This window comes from Cavia porcellus, unplaced genomic scaffold (genome assembly GCF_034190915.1).
Source record: "Cavia porcellus strain 051 isolate PalLab524CR breed Dunkin Hartley unplaced genomic scaffold, mCavPor4.1 scaffold_49, whole genome shotgun sequence".
Taxonomy (NCBI): Eukaryota; Metazoa; Chordata; class Mammalia; order Rodentia; family Caviidae; genus Cavia; species Cavia porcellus.
Window position 1 is genome coordinate 3376326 of NW_026947532.1, and position 14234 is coordinate 3390559.

General features: G+C 48.2%; 1 protein-coding gene across 8 annotated transcripts in view; it reads left to right on the top strand.

Annotated features, from left to right (window-relative positions):
* The window catches only part of Setx (senataxin), a 64675-nt gene that overhangs the window by 34858 nt on the left and 15583 nt on the right, over nt 1-14234 (top strand). For all 8 annotated transcript variants that reach the window (XM_063244082.1, XM_063244084.1, XM_063244080.1 and 5 more), the window contains 7 exons: nt 3705-3878; nt 5420-5652; nt 6981-7148; nt 7630-7786; nt 11787-11888; nt 12625-12740; nt 13642-13713. In XM_063244082.1, coding sequence (XP_063100152.1) covers nt 3705-3878; nt 5420-5652; nt 6981-7148; nt 7630-7786; nt 11787-11888; nt 12625-12740; nt 13642-13713 — 1022 coding nt within the window. The remainder of the gene's footprint in view (nt 1-3704; nt 3879-5419; nt 5653-6980; nt 7149-7629; nt 7787-11786; nt 11889-12624; nt 12741-13641; nt 13714-14234) is intronic.

Genomic DNA, 14234 nt, shown 5'->3' on the forward strand with positions numbered 1-14234 from the left:
CTGAAACTTGAGGCCTTTGCTCCTCCTACCTGTGGGAGGACACAAACCAGAGGTGTTACAGTGCTGTGCTCTTCTCCTCTGATTTTAGCCGGCCTGGCCAGAATCAGGTGAGGGGTAGGGAGTGTGTCCAGCTAATCAGCTCTCTTGGTGTTGAATCTGTTTTAAATTCCACCAGGAAACTTGGTAGGTTAGTGCCATTAGGAGGCTGAGACAGGAAGATCACAGTTTCAAGCCCAACCTGGGCCACTTAGTGATTTAATGAGACTGTTAAATACTTAAAAAGGGACTGGAGATATAACTCAGTGCAAAGTCCTTGGATTCATTCCACATTACAAAAATAACAACACTGGAAAAAAATCCCATAATTAATTTTTACCTTTTTTTTGGAACCGGGAATCAAACTCATGACCTTGTGCTTGCCAAGCAGGTGCTGCACCACTGAGTTTTTGCCTTTCCTGACAGCAGCTCAGCTGCTGCTTGTATCCTAGAGACTTCAGAGTCTGCCCAGGCACTAGTCAGACGCTTGTCATACCCCACCCTTTGGGCTTCCTTTTCCCTAATACTGCTTTTAGGGACTCAGGAGTATTCTTGAAAATCTCAGTTCTCACCCCAACTCTGGCGGGAGGGTCCCCAGTATCCTCTGCCTCCACATTTGATGACGAGCTAAGAAGACAGGCTTCAGCATAGCCATGCAGCTATGACTTAGGATTGTGAACAAAGACAGCAGAGTCCGCAAAGGGCAGAGACATTTGGGTGGAGTGCAGAAGCCAGCAGGCCTCCAGGAGTCCTCCCTGGGGCACCCAGGGCGCTTCCCTCCCTGGCAGCCACCTCGAGCTGTGCTGGACAGCTCTGGACGCTCCGCCCTGAAGTGCCCTATGCCTGGGCGAGCCCAGAGTGCTGGGCCCTGAGAGCAGGTGGCATCTGCCCTGTGTTTTCGCACAGGTTAAAACCTTGAGCTAGTCCTGGACGGTGCACTCCTGTCCCGGAATAAGAGTTCCCTGAAACAGCCAGCAGTAGCCTCGCAGGCAGGCCTTGTATGTAACAGGGACAGCCCATGGCGCTCCTGGCCGCTCAAGCAGTGAGAGCATGTGCCAGGCCGGCTTAAGTGTCCTGTTCCATCACTCTGCCAGCACTGTGCTACTTGCTGTCACAGCCGTCCAGATATGGCGTGTGTGGACAGCCCTGGCGGTGTGTAGTCTCCCGGAGGGATCGGACACATCCTGTGTTTAGCGGGTACTCAGGTAGCCTCTTTGGGGAAGGGCATGTCCAGGCTCCTGTGTCTCCTGCGAGTTGTGTTTTGCTGATAATCTGTAGGAATACTTGGTATAACTGTGTAAGCTTTATATTTTAACTCTTTCAGTTATGCCTAAAATTTATTTCACTTTTACTAAGAATTTCTATTTTTATTTTATTTGGTACCAGGGGTTGAACTCATTACTTCGTACTTGCCAGGCATGCACTTATGCCGCTGCGCTAAATCCCCAGCTAGGATTTCTATTTTTAACATAATAAATGCATCAACGTTTTGTGATCAGAGTCCCATTCTGGGAAATAGGAAGATTAACAGGCCTTCCCCTGATGCTGGTGTACTTTCTTTACAGACCAGCACTCATCAGACCACAGGCTTGCCGGTCTCTACCCCCTGTCTTGTTTTTCACTTTAAAAGGATTATAGAAGGGTATGTGGCAGACACCATGTGTGACTCCCCACAGCTGCTATCTGGGTCTTCCAGAGGAGGTCTGGAGACCCCTTTTCCAGAAGTGTGATTGTTTTGTTACTGACTTTTTGGTGGGTGGTACTGGGGTTTGACCCAGGGGCTTCACACTGCTACCTCTCCTGCCCTTTTGTTTGTTTGTTTGTTTGTTTGTTTGTTTAAGGTAGAGTCTTGCTAGGTCACCTGGGCTGGGTTCAAGCTTGCAATCTTTCCTCCATTCTTAGTTGGCTTTTCTTCTCTGTTGAAGGAGTTTCTCAAATGTTCTGGAGAAAACTGATTAGATTGTATTTTGAAAATACTTTCTCCTAGCCAGTGCCTTTTAATTGTCCTAACAGTGTCTTTTGAAGAGCAACAGTTTTTATTTTGATGGTAGAGATTATCAGTGTTTTCCTTTCATAATTCATGCTTTTTATGCTGTAAGACATGTTTGCCTAGTCCACGGTCACAGTTGATTTCTCTTTTAAGTTTTGTACCTTTTCATGTTTATACTGATGACCATTTTCAGGTTTTATTTTTGTGTATGACATGATGTAAGTGTTGAGAATTTTTTTGTTTGTTTTTCTTAAAACAGATACCCAGGTTGGGTTTGGTGGCACATACCTGTAATTGCTAGCATTCAGATGGCTGGGGCAGGAGGTTGCCACAGTTTGAGGCCAACTACATAGTGAAGCCCTGTCTTAAAAAAAAGACATCCAGCATTTGTGCTGTTTGTTGGGAGAGTTCCTTCCCCTGGTGAATACGCTGGGCACGGGTGTCAGCTCTCAGTTACCTGCATGGGGAGGTGTTGTGGGCGCTCTTTTCTGTGTGTGTACCTAATACCAGTACCAATTCTCCTTTACTATAATGTTATGAAAAGTACGAAATCAAAATTTAAGCCTTCCAGTTTTTAAAAGTTATTTTTCTTATTACATATACTTTAAAATTAGTTTGTAAATTTCTTTAAAAACGATTCCTGCTATTTGACAAGGATTGCTTTGGAATTAAGCATTTACTGGGGGAGAAAGACTCCAATCTTCAGTTCTCTTCATTTATTTAGACTGCTTTAGTTTTTGTCAGTTTTTTCTGTGGTGCTTGGAGTTGAACCAGCGCCTCTCACATGCTGACAAGTGTGCTGCCCCTGAACGGTCCCCAGTCCTTTATGCTAGTTTGGAACAGGGTTTGCTGAATTGCCTGCCCTTGGCAGCCTTGAACCTGTGGTCCTCTTCCCAGGTCGTTGGATCATGGTGAGCATCCCCCCCCCGCGCCCATCTGCAGTTTCTCTGCAGTTTCTCTGCACATGGCAGCCTGTGGGGGTGTGGTTCCCTCCCAGTGTTCCACTCTGCCTAGGCCCCGTCCTCAGTGCTTCAGATCAGCGTGTGATTGCCGAGTTCCTCGGTTGGTCCAGAACTTTGTTCCAGTGTCCCTGGTTTCCAAACCCCATGTAGTTTGCACCTATCCTTCCCCTTTTTAAGATGCATTGGAAGATTTTGTTCTTACCTGTACTTGCATCTGTTTCCAAGTTTTTTCCTAAGATTTTGAAAGTAGGCAACGAGAGAATCTTTTGTTCAAAAGCTAGAGTAAACCTCAAGGAAATAAAATTAGCTGCTTCTAAATATTATGATTTTACCTATTTTGGCTTTATAGCCATTTTAAAGAAAAATTTTATATTATCTTGTAGTCAATATTTTAAAATTTTTATTGGATTAGATGGTTACCTTAAAGTGTATACAGTCTACTAGGGCTTGGGCTTCTAGACCTAGCACAAGGACTGAATTTCTCTCTTCTTTTTTGAGACAGGGCTCTCTGTATGGTTCAGGCTGGCCTTGAGTTCACTGTAGCCCAGGCTGCCTTGAACTCATGTACTCATGGCAGTCCTCCTGCCTCAGTCTCCCGAGTGCTGGAATCACAGGCGTGAACCACCACACCCAGCAAAGATTGAATTTCTATTAAACTAATTGTATTTAAATAATTCTGCTAAGAGTTTCATAAATGCCAACTTCTTGTTTTCTAGTGTATCTGAAAGAATGTGAACTGGCTAAACAGTGTCACCCAAAGGAAAATGACTTGGTCTTTTTGGTTCCTGAGAGACTAAATGGGAAGAAGAGCGACACAGAACCAAGCTGCATCCAGGAGCTCTACGAGTACCACTGTGGGTTCATCCACAGGTTTCGCCGCACATCAGTCAGTAAGTAGAAGGGCACTGGCAGAGGCTGTGTTGGTGCGGTGGCTCCTTGGTTCACGAAGGCTTGTGTTGGCAGACGATTTGGTTCACAAACAAGCTGTTGGCAAAATTTTGTTGTGTTTGTGAGCTCTGCATTGGGTGACAAACGTGACCACAGGCACACAGGTGTGGCCGTCTTCTCCAGAACTGGGGGTGCCTGCAGTCCCTGAACCAGGGCACCACCGACCTCACAGGCGCTTTCCCAGCTTTGCTGCACGCTTGCCAAACAGGCTTGGCTGTGCCGATCAGAGTGCCTGCCTGTCCTGGTTTTCTAGACGGCAGAGCCTGTGTGGTTGAAAAGGCTGCTCCACCCGCCTTTGAGGTGTGACTGCAGAGCGCTGGAAAGTCAGCTGTTTGCTGCCACTGTTGCTTTTTGTTAAAGTCTTTCAGGGTGGGGATTGAAGCCAGGGCCCTTACACTGAGCTGTATTTCTAGCCCTTTTTATTTCTTTATGTTGAGACTGGTTCACACTGGGTTACTGTGTTTCCCAGGCTGGGCTTCAACCTGCAGTCCTGCCCGCTCAGCTCCCAGGCGGCTGGGGCCTTCGGCCAGCACCACCAGGCCTCTCTGGAAATCTGCTGTGTTTGGTCGCAGAGTCAGCGTCCTCTCTGTAATGCAAAGATGGCTTTTTGACGTTTGCAAATTTCTTAGTTAAGAGTATATTGACTTCCTTATTCTCTTTTTTGTATCATAAAAAGAGGCAGAAAACCTCTTAGACTGCTTGAGAGGCGTTCCGTTCACATCAGTGTGGTCTGAGCTCAGTTTGTACTTCGTACTTCTAGGAGAACGCAGCAGGGTGGGTGACCCACACTTTGGGCTCTGGGAAATTTCTTGGCAGTACTTGTATCCAAAGCGCAGTCCTCATTCGACTGCTGTGTCCTGCTCCCAGCTGCTGCCACCTGCTCCCCAGATTGCCGCAGTGGTCTTGTGACTCCTGCGCCTTCCCATCCCCCCACTGTACTCCTTACAGTGAGAGTGATGCATTGTCTTATTTAAGATAAAACGTGGTACTTTCTACTCCAAACCTGCTCTGTGGAGCGGTCCCTGGCTCTGTTTGGAGAGTTCCGTAAAACACAGTAGCCTCACTGTAATCTCTGGTTCACCTGGGACTCTCCTCTGTTCCTTTTGGCCTCCTGCTCTTTGCTCATGTCTCACACAGCTCTCACACATCTTGTCCTGGGCTCGGTAGCTGGCAGGTCTCCCCCTGCTGCACTCTGTACCCTTGGTAAGGGCTGAGCGCCTGCAGTCTCCACTCAGCATCACCTGACAGGGCGACTTTCCCTGGCCAGCCTCCTTGTCCCTTTTCGTCTGTCCCCATAACACACCATCAGCAAATGTGTTTATTTGGTACCCTCCTCCCTCCTGTAGAGAATAGTGTAGAGAACAAGAACGTTGACTGATAGAGTGATTTATTTGAACAGTGTACCATACAAAATACCTAATTCTTAACTAGACAGCATCACTCAGTGATAACTGAAATTGTTTTCTCTCCTTCTTGATAATAGTGCGTAATGGAAAATCTGAGTGTTCCCTTTCCATTCAGACTGAAGATAAATTGCCAGCCAAGTTAAATGAACTCATGAAATGTGTTGTAATCAGCTCTCTGGTAACTACACAAAGGAAGCTGAAAGCAATGTCTCTGTTGAGTGGTCGGAACCAGCTGGCCAGAGTGATTCTGAATCCAAACCCCATGGACTTCTGTACCAAAGATTTACTGACTACCACGTCTGAGAGAATTGTGAGTGCTGATTCTGTAATACTGGGGAAGTCAGAAAACTGTACGTCCAGGTGTTGAATTACCATTGTTTTAAACACTGCCTACTTGAGAGTGTCTGCAGCCACACGTGTTCACTGTGCAAGTGCAGCCGTGTAAATCTCTGTTCGTTCAGCAGAGGAATGGTTTGTACTTTCGTTGTTCAATTGATCGTTTTTCATGCCTGTATCTTGTAACCGGTGCACTACTTTGAAGACAATACACAATATATTAACTAATATTAATCCATTATTTTGAAATTCTGTATCTTTTTAATTTTAAAAAACAGTGTAGTGTTGTGTTTAGATTTTAGTTTTCTCTAATAGTGCAAAGTACCTAAGTGGTTAGCTTAGATTAGAAACACAGGAGAAAAAAGAGCAGGTTGCCATTGGTGTGTTGGCCATTGAGCTGTCAGCACCCATCCAGGTGGCTGGATGACAGGGACTCAGGAGCGGACTCTCAGGTTTCCTGAGTCCGTCTTGCGTGTGAGGGACTGTTGTGGCGTTGGCTGGTTTTGCTGCAGGTGCACAGGCGAAGCTGTCACCTTGTTTAAACACGCATTTCACACCATAAGAGCTGTGTGTCAGCTCCAGGAATTGGACACAGAAATGCAACTGGAAATAAAAGTTTTGAACCCTCCTTTGTTACAGGGCTTTTGTTTTGCCTTATCTCAGTCAGCTCTTAGCTTTTAAGGAATTGGAAGTTTAATAAGTGACAGCAGTTGAGACTCCAAAAAATGAGGGATTTATGGTGACATAGCTTGAAAGTAGAGGTTTAGTCTCCATTCTGACCCCGAAATCCATGGGTTTTCCACATATCACGTCATGTTAGAAAGACTCATGAAATATCTAGCTGTCTAAAGAGAGAATTTATTAAATGAAAAACACCCACAAGTAGTAATTGAAGAAAAACACAGATTAGTGAGTGAAATTTATTGTGATAGTCTTTGTAAGAATTACGAAAATATAGCTGTAGGATTTGTAAGTGGACTGAAGACTGTAGACACTAATTAATAATTAATAAGTGGCTTGCTTTCTTTTTATGTTTTTTGTTGTGACAGGGTCTCAATGTGTAGTGCAGGATGGTCTTGAAACCCAGGCTGACCTCTCCTCAAATTCATAGTGATCCTCCTGCCTCAGCCTCCTGAGACTAAGCAACTTCCTTTCCAGTAATGAAAGTGGTTCTTAAAGGTCACATTGAGATCTTGCCTGGGCATAAACACAGCTTGGATGAAACTCAGACATGATTTTCATTGTCTTTCATATGTTACTACAGAAAAAACTGCTCGTTCTCACTAATGTCTTTCTGTGTAGATTGCCTACTTAAAAGATTTCAACGAGGAGCAAAAAAAGGCGATAGAAACTGCTTACGCCATGGTGAAACACTCACCATCAGTTGCCAAAATCTGCCTGATTCATGGGCCGCCTGGGACAGGAAAATCCAAAACCATCGTTGGCCTCCTGTTCCGCTTACTGACAGAGGTGGGTATGAGGGAGGACCCTGGTGCTGTAGGGGCGGCGCCTCTGCTCCTCCAGAGTTTGCTGGCCTGCAAGTGTTCAGGGGCCTTTTTCCTCCATGTATGAGGGGAGAAGCGGCAGAGAGAAGCAGGTGTGAGAAGCGGGCAATCAGAAAACCAACACCCTGTGGGTGGCCCAGACCCCAGGACTAGGGGTGTGGTCTCAGCTTGCAGGGGGGGTCCTAGCTGGAGCATGGGCTGGGTGTTGGTGGGTGAGACTTGATCAAAGAAGTACGGTAGGTGGCCAGGTAGGCTCGGCCTGGTGGGAGGTGACCCGCAGAGTGCGTTTGGTGCGGGTGGAAGGTGCGGATGCTCAGGCAGTGTTGTATTTGCACTGTGTTGTGAGAACTCTCTGACATGCCTGCAAGTAAAGAAAACTGTAACACTGTGTAGTAGAGCTCATCAGGACTTTTGTTGTTTTTCCTTTGGTATGTGGCAAATTGTAGAACCAAAGACGGGGACATTCAGATGAAAACTCCAATGCCAAGATCAAGCAAAACCGTGTCCTTGTGTGCGCTCCTTCCAATGCAGCTGTGGATGAACTCATGAAAAAAATTATCATCGAATTCAAAGAAAAATGCAAAGACAAGAGGAACCCTTTGGGTACGATGCTTGTGCTTTTTTTTTTTTTTTTGTCTTTTTGAGACAGGGTCTGGCTGTGCAGTTCAGGCTGGCCTCGAGCTCACTTTGTGGCCCAGGCTAGTCTTGGAACTTGCAACAATCCTCCTGCCTCAGCCTCTCAAGTGCTGGGATTAGATGCTTGGGCTTTTAATTTGTTTTGCTTTTGGTGTTAAGTGAGGGCTGGCCAGCTCTGATGCGGGTGGTACGAAGCCAGGCTTGTATGGGGCTATGGCCTTCACTTCCCCACTGATCGCTGTAGCAGGTGTTTTGTTGTGCATTTACCCTGCCTAGACACTGAGCCAAACAGAGGTCTCAGCAGGGATGAGAGACTGTGGGTCAGCGGGCAGTTGTGCTGCAGCATTCGAGCTGCTGAGGTGAGACCCATGCACGGTGTTTTCAGACCCCAGAGAACGGACCTGCGTGTTAGCCACGTGCAGGCTTGGGAGGGCTTCTAGAGGAAGTGATGTCCCCAGTGAAACCTGAGGAGCAGTTAGGGATCAGCTGAGCGGTAGGAGAAAGGCAGGACTTGAGCAGAAGCACCTGTAGCTGAAAGGAGTGGGGCAGACGAGGCCAGACAGTGCCATGCAGCTGCATGCTGACCAGGTCCAGCAGGCAGCCTCTGACCCGTCACCACAGCTCCCCCGAGGCCCCCGGGCCTGGACACTGCTTGCCACTCCATGGACTGCAGACAGAGTGACCGAAGCACCTAGACAGAAGGGGATGATGGGGGGAATGAGGCATACACTGGGTGTCGGCCGGCTGTCCACATATGAATGACCCTTGTGCGTGGTTACCGTGTGCTCCTGGGGTGTGGCTGGCCCTCGGGATGGCCCTGTGAGCTGGGTCACCTGTTGTTGTGTGTCGCAGGTAGGGAGGCCGGAGTGCCCCAGTGTTAGAGAGGGGCAGCTTCTCTCTGGGGAAACTCCTTAACAGTGGAAGGTGGTAGTGGTGGAGCAGAAGCCTGAGAGGAGGTGTGAAGTCATGTCTGTTCACTTGAGCTCACCCTTAACACTCGTTCTGGGTAACAGAGTCCCTCATGCTGACAGCGACAGCTTTCCTACCTTGTACGAGCTCATGTCACATTGCCCATTGGAATAGAGTGGAGATGAGGGACCTTGGAAGGGTTTTATTTCAGACTTCATTAAGTGAGCATTTTCATACTGTACCAGTACGAAAGTGCTTTCTGCTGTGAGTAAACGGAATGTACTTCACGCCGAGGCACAGCGTTCCCAGTTGCCTCTCTTCATGCGCACACAGCTCTCCGGGCAGCCTTTCCAAATCGTGGGAGCTGACCTGAGTGGTGGTGAGGGTGGCAGTGCTGCCGGCCAGGACCAGCGTGTGTTGGTTGCAGTGGAGGAGGCTGGAGGCTGCGGCGGGAGGGGCGGTGCTGTGTGGGCTTTGTGTGGGCTTTGCTGCACCTGTGAGGCGCGTGGCAGTGGACGGTATTTCAGTGAAACATGCAGTTCATACTGCAGGCCAGACTTCAAACGTTCGTCAGTCACTGGTCTTGGGCATGTGTGTTTCCAGAAGTGGATTTTTTTTTTTTGTCTTTTTCATTTTTATCAGTACCGGGGATCGAACTCATGACTGCCTGCTTGCAAGGCAGGTGCTTATGCCACTGAGCTAAATCCCCAGCTCCGATTTTTTTTTTTTTTTTTTTTTTTTGTACCAGGGATCGAACTCACAACCTTGCACTTTGCCAGGTAGGCATTTAGGCCACTGAGCTAAATCCTGGGCCCAAAGTGAAAATACTTACATGTTTTCACTGCTTCCTAAGCCAGGCCAGCATGTAACTTTTGTCATTACAAATACCTTTGTCTCATTTGAATGTAGAAGTTACAGGCTATAAAAAAGGAGGGCGGGCCAGGGGTGTGCAATCCCCACTACCAGCAAGAAAAGAAACCGGGGAGAGCTTTACCCTTGAAACGTTTTAAGACAGACAGCCCGTTTGGTTTTAGTAGTGTTTTGTTTTGTATTTTGACTGCATGAGTAAGTTCTTATGTGTTGTAATGTTAGCTCTTCAAGTTTTGTTTTGAGAGTTTTGCTAATTTTAGGAGAAAACTTTCTACTTGGAGTTTCATGTGTATTGGGGATGAAGTTGTTCATGGTGTTCTCGTTTTTAACTCTTAGCTGCAAGTGTGGTTGGAGCTGTATTGGACTTTACCTGGGGCACTTGTGCCCTAAGCCCACGGTGCATGGAAAGTCTGGAGGAAATTGGTGATTTCCTCAGCAGAGCCCAGGCCAAGATGGATGCACTTCCTTCTTGTTCTTCCCCCTCTCCCATGTCCCTTTGTCCTCTTTGGGCATTGATATCCAGGCTCCTGTTCCAAGAGCGTCTGTCTGTATTCTTATTAGAAAGGTTCAATGATAATCCTTCTTGAGTTTACTGAATGGGTTTTACTCCTCAATAGACTTAAGAGTCCGACCTCGGATCAGACCCCACTCCATGCGACTCACTGGGAAGCTGCCGCAGCTCTGGGTTTGCAGGCTTGGACCCCACACTCACCACTTTGGGCCCCAGGGAATTCCTTGCGGTTTGCAAGCTCACTGGCAGCCAGAGCTTAAGGGGGACAATGGGGAGGCTCCACAGGGTTCCCTTGGGCAGGAGTGCTGTGAGCAAAGTGGTTTAGAGACCCTGGAGTAAGTGGTGAGCAGACAGCACTGCGTCATGCTTCAGAGAGTGAGCTGGAAGAGATCAGAACTAATGCTGTGGACAGCTGCGTGCTTGCAGCTCTCAGGTTGCGTGTGTGTGAACATGTGTGTCAGCACATGACCTCCTCTGCGGGCAGGTGTGTGTGAACGCGTGTGTCAGCACGTGGACCTCCCCTGTGGGCAGTTATGCGTGAACACATGTGTCAGCACATGGACTTCACCTGTGGACAGGTGTGTGTGGACACGCATGTCAGCCACAGGGGCCTCACCTGTGGACAGGTGTGCGTGGACACTCATGTCAGCCACAGGGACCTCACCTGTGGAAAGGTGTGCGTGGACACGCATGTCAGCCACAGGGACCTCACCTGTGGAAAGGTGTGCGTGGACACGCATGTCAGCCACAGGGGCCTCACCTGTGGGCAGGTGTGCGTGGACACGCATGTCAGCCACAGGGACTTCACCTTGGACAGGTGTGCGTGAATGTCGGCCACGTGGACCTCACTTGTGGGTGGGGATGCATGAACACGTGTGTCAGCCACATGTACCTCACCTGTGGGTGGGTATGTGAACATGTGTGTCGGGTACGTGGACCTCCCCTGTGGGCAGGTGTGCGTGAACACGTGTGTCAGCACAGGGACCTCACCTGTGGACAGGTGTGCGTGAACGTTGGCCACGTGGACCTCACCTGTGGGCAGGAGTATGTGCGAGCAGACCGTCTGGTGCTGCTGAGTTCTACTGACTGTGGGGACTCTGCCTGGCGACAGTGGGAAATGGGTGGATGAATGTACTGTGACCTGAGGTTGAAAGGCAGCCAGCACGCTGGCAGGCTGAACGTTGTGACAGCTGTGGGCTTTTTGTCCTCGTGGTTCCTTCAGAGGCGCAGCAGTGTAACATGGAGCATAGTGTCAAAATTGTACCGTGTGTGTGCTGCAGTGCTGCATAGAAAGATTGGTGGTCAGATAAGATCCTGCGTTAGAAATTCAAGACGGTGAAGTGCAATATTCTGTGGTTACGAAAACTGCTTCACTTTAGCTCACCGTCTTCCAAGTCTGTTTTGGCCATGAAACGTTACACAGGCGTAATTTGAGAAATAGTGGTGTGGAAGTCAGCTCTGTGGTGTCGCTGTGACTGCGTGGCTTACACTGGGGACAGAAGCCTTTGTGCCCTACGGGTGAGGCTGCCAACCAAACACCTGTGTCCAGGAGGGCTTTGTGCTGTCCCTGGGGTCTGCTTGGCGGAGGCAGTAACCGCCTTCTCTGCTTGTCAGTATATTTGCTTAGGGTTTACCAGTAACGTCTTCATTATCTTCAAGTGTGACTTTTATCAACAGGAAACTGTGGAGATATAAATTTAGTACGACTGGGTCCAGAAAAATCTATTAATAACGAGGTCCTGAAATTCAGTTTGGACAGCCAGGTGAACCACAGAATGAGTAAGTAAGGCTCTGGCATGTGTGACTCTGCTGGGCTTTATGGGTGTTAGAGGAGAGGGGGTGCTACTTGCTTTTTAGATGCTGAGGATTAAGCCCAGGCCTTTCACACGAGCCTGTGCCCCTCTAGCCTTCTTTTTTTAAGTTTAATTTTGAGCAGGGTCCTTGCTAAGTTGTCCAGACTGGATTTAAACTTGCAGCCCCTGGCCTTCACCTCTGGGTGCCGCTGTTGTGACAGACCCAGAGAATCTCCCACAATGGCCAAGAGCAGGGCAGATGCGCGCCACCTGCGTGGTCAGAAATGCAGGTCCCCAGGAAAAAGCTGTGCAGGGCTAAGGTGTGGGGTGAGGGTGGCCCTGGGCAGCTGTTACGGCTTCGTCTGGAGATCAGACGGCTGTGTCTGGGGAACAGAGCAGCATTTGCCAAGAGGAGGTAAAGACCGGGAAGCAGGGACTTGTGGCCATGCACCAACCAGGTGTGGGGAGAATAAACCGGCCAGAGTTCCTATGTACGGGACAGAGCGGAAGAGGGGTACAGAGTGGAGTTACATTTGCCACACACCTGGCTTCTCCTAGTGTGCTTTCTGTTTGCTTTTCTTTAGCAAGAAAACGTCTTGTGTACTAACAGTGGTGTGATCTTAGAAGCACCCAACCCCGAGAACTGGTTTCCTTCTTACGATGTTTGCGTATGTCTGTGTTTACTAGGATTGGTGTATAATTCTTTACTTTTGTTTTCTTAGAAAAAGACTTACCCTCTCATGTCCAGGAGATGCATGGAAGAAAAGAGTTTCTGGACCACCAGTTGGACGAACTCTCCCGCCAGCGGGCCTTATGCCGAGGGGGACGGGAAATACAGGTATCGTCTAGATGTTTCTAGACTCCAGCTCTGTTAGTAGCTACTGGTTGGTATGTGAGCTAATAGATAAATAGGTGCTATCATTTGTTCATCGAGGGATGATATGACTCATACATGAAAGTATTTGCTGAAACGACCTTGGCACTGATTTTTTACAAAGAGCAAGAAAGTCAACACTGTGCCCTCCATAGCCGTGGTGCCTCTGTTGCAACTGCTCAGTTCTGTTGTATTTCAAAAGCTGCCGTAGGGACCTACAAGCAAATGCATGTGACTGCATTTCAGCAAAACTTTATTTATAAAAGCAAATGTGTTGGGTTTGGCTTATAGGCCAAATTATATTGAAGCTATGCTAAGTTTATGCACGTTAAACACAGTTCACATTTTATAAAACTAAAGGGAATTTACAAGTTGGTGTATGTCAGCTTCAGTGTAGCTAGATCCAGAGACCAAATGGTACTATTTCTCCATACTTGACGTGTTGTTCTCTGTCGTGAATTTCTTCGCCAGGAGAAGACAAGTATCAGCACTTCTGAGCTCCAGCATCCCAGCTTAGAAACCTTCCCACAGCACGGATCTCAGTTGTGTGTCGTTAGGCCCTGGGTGGGCAGGCTGCTCCAGCCTGGTCTAAGGAGTGGAGTCCATTGGCCCCTTCTCCATAGCTGGAGGAATGCTAGGGCGTGATTGTCACCCTTGTTTAACCACTAGCGGGAAGGAGGGGAGGGTGCACTGCATCGCATGCCGACAGAGCTGCCTCCAGCCTGGTGGTACATGGTGGGTGCTGAGACGGGCCGGGCTCCACCACCCCTGGAGGTGCCGCAAGCTCCTGAGCTGCGGGCCGGGGTGTCCGAAGGTGTTCCGGTTTGCTTAGCTGAGCTTTAGTAACAGCATTCCAATTTTTCAGAGGCAAGAATTAGATGAAGAAATCGCTAGAGTTTCCAAAGAAAGGCAAGAACTTGCTTCTAAAATTAAAGAGGTGAGTAGTTCCCCTGTAGCCTTATTTTGGTATCTATTTCCTAATTTATAGAGTAGATATACAACCTGTCAGCTCTGCTCAATTATATTTGTAAAATTTTATTATGAAAAATTGGAAATGCCTACTAAAGTGAAGAGTGGTACAACTATATTTACTTTCTGTTAACTAAGAATAAATTCATATCATGATCTTAGATTTCAGAGAGAAAAATGATTCTGAATTTTGTTTTCCTTTTGCAGGTCTGGTGAGTGTGAAAACTCAGTGTGCTCTCTCTGCTTCTCAGCAGAAAGTGTGCGTAGGTGCTGTCACCTGACTAGGTGGCAGAGCTAGGCTATGGGTGTCCCCTAGTAAGACAGAAGGAAGGCCAGTGGGGGAGTTTCAGGGAGCAGGAGGGCCCTGCCAAGCTGCAAGCCAGCTGTAGGCAGAGGGATAGCAGAGGGCTTGGCATGAGGAAGTGCGGCCAGGGGCCAGGAGGGCAGTGGGGTTGGACCTAGGGGACGCTGAGCTCCATTCGGCCCTTC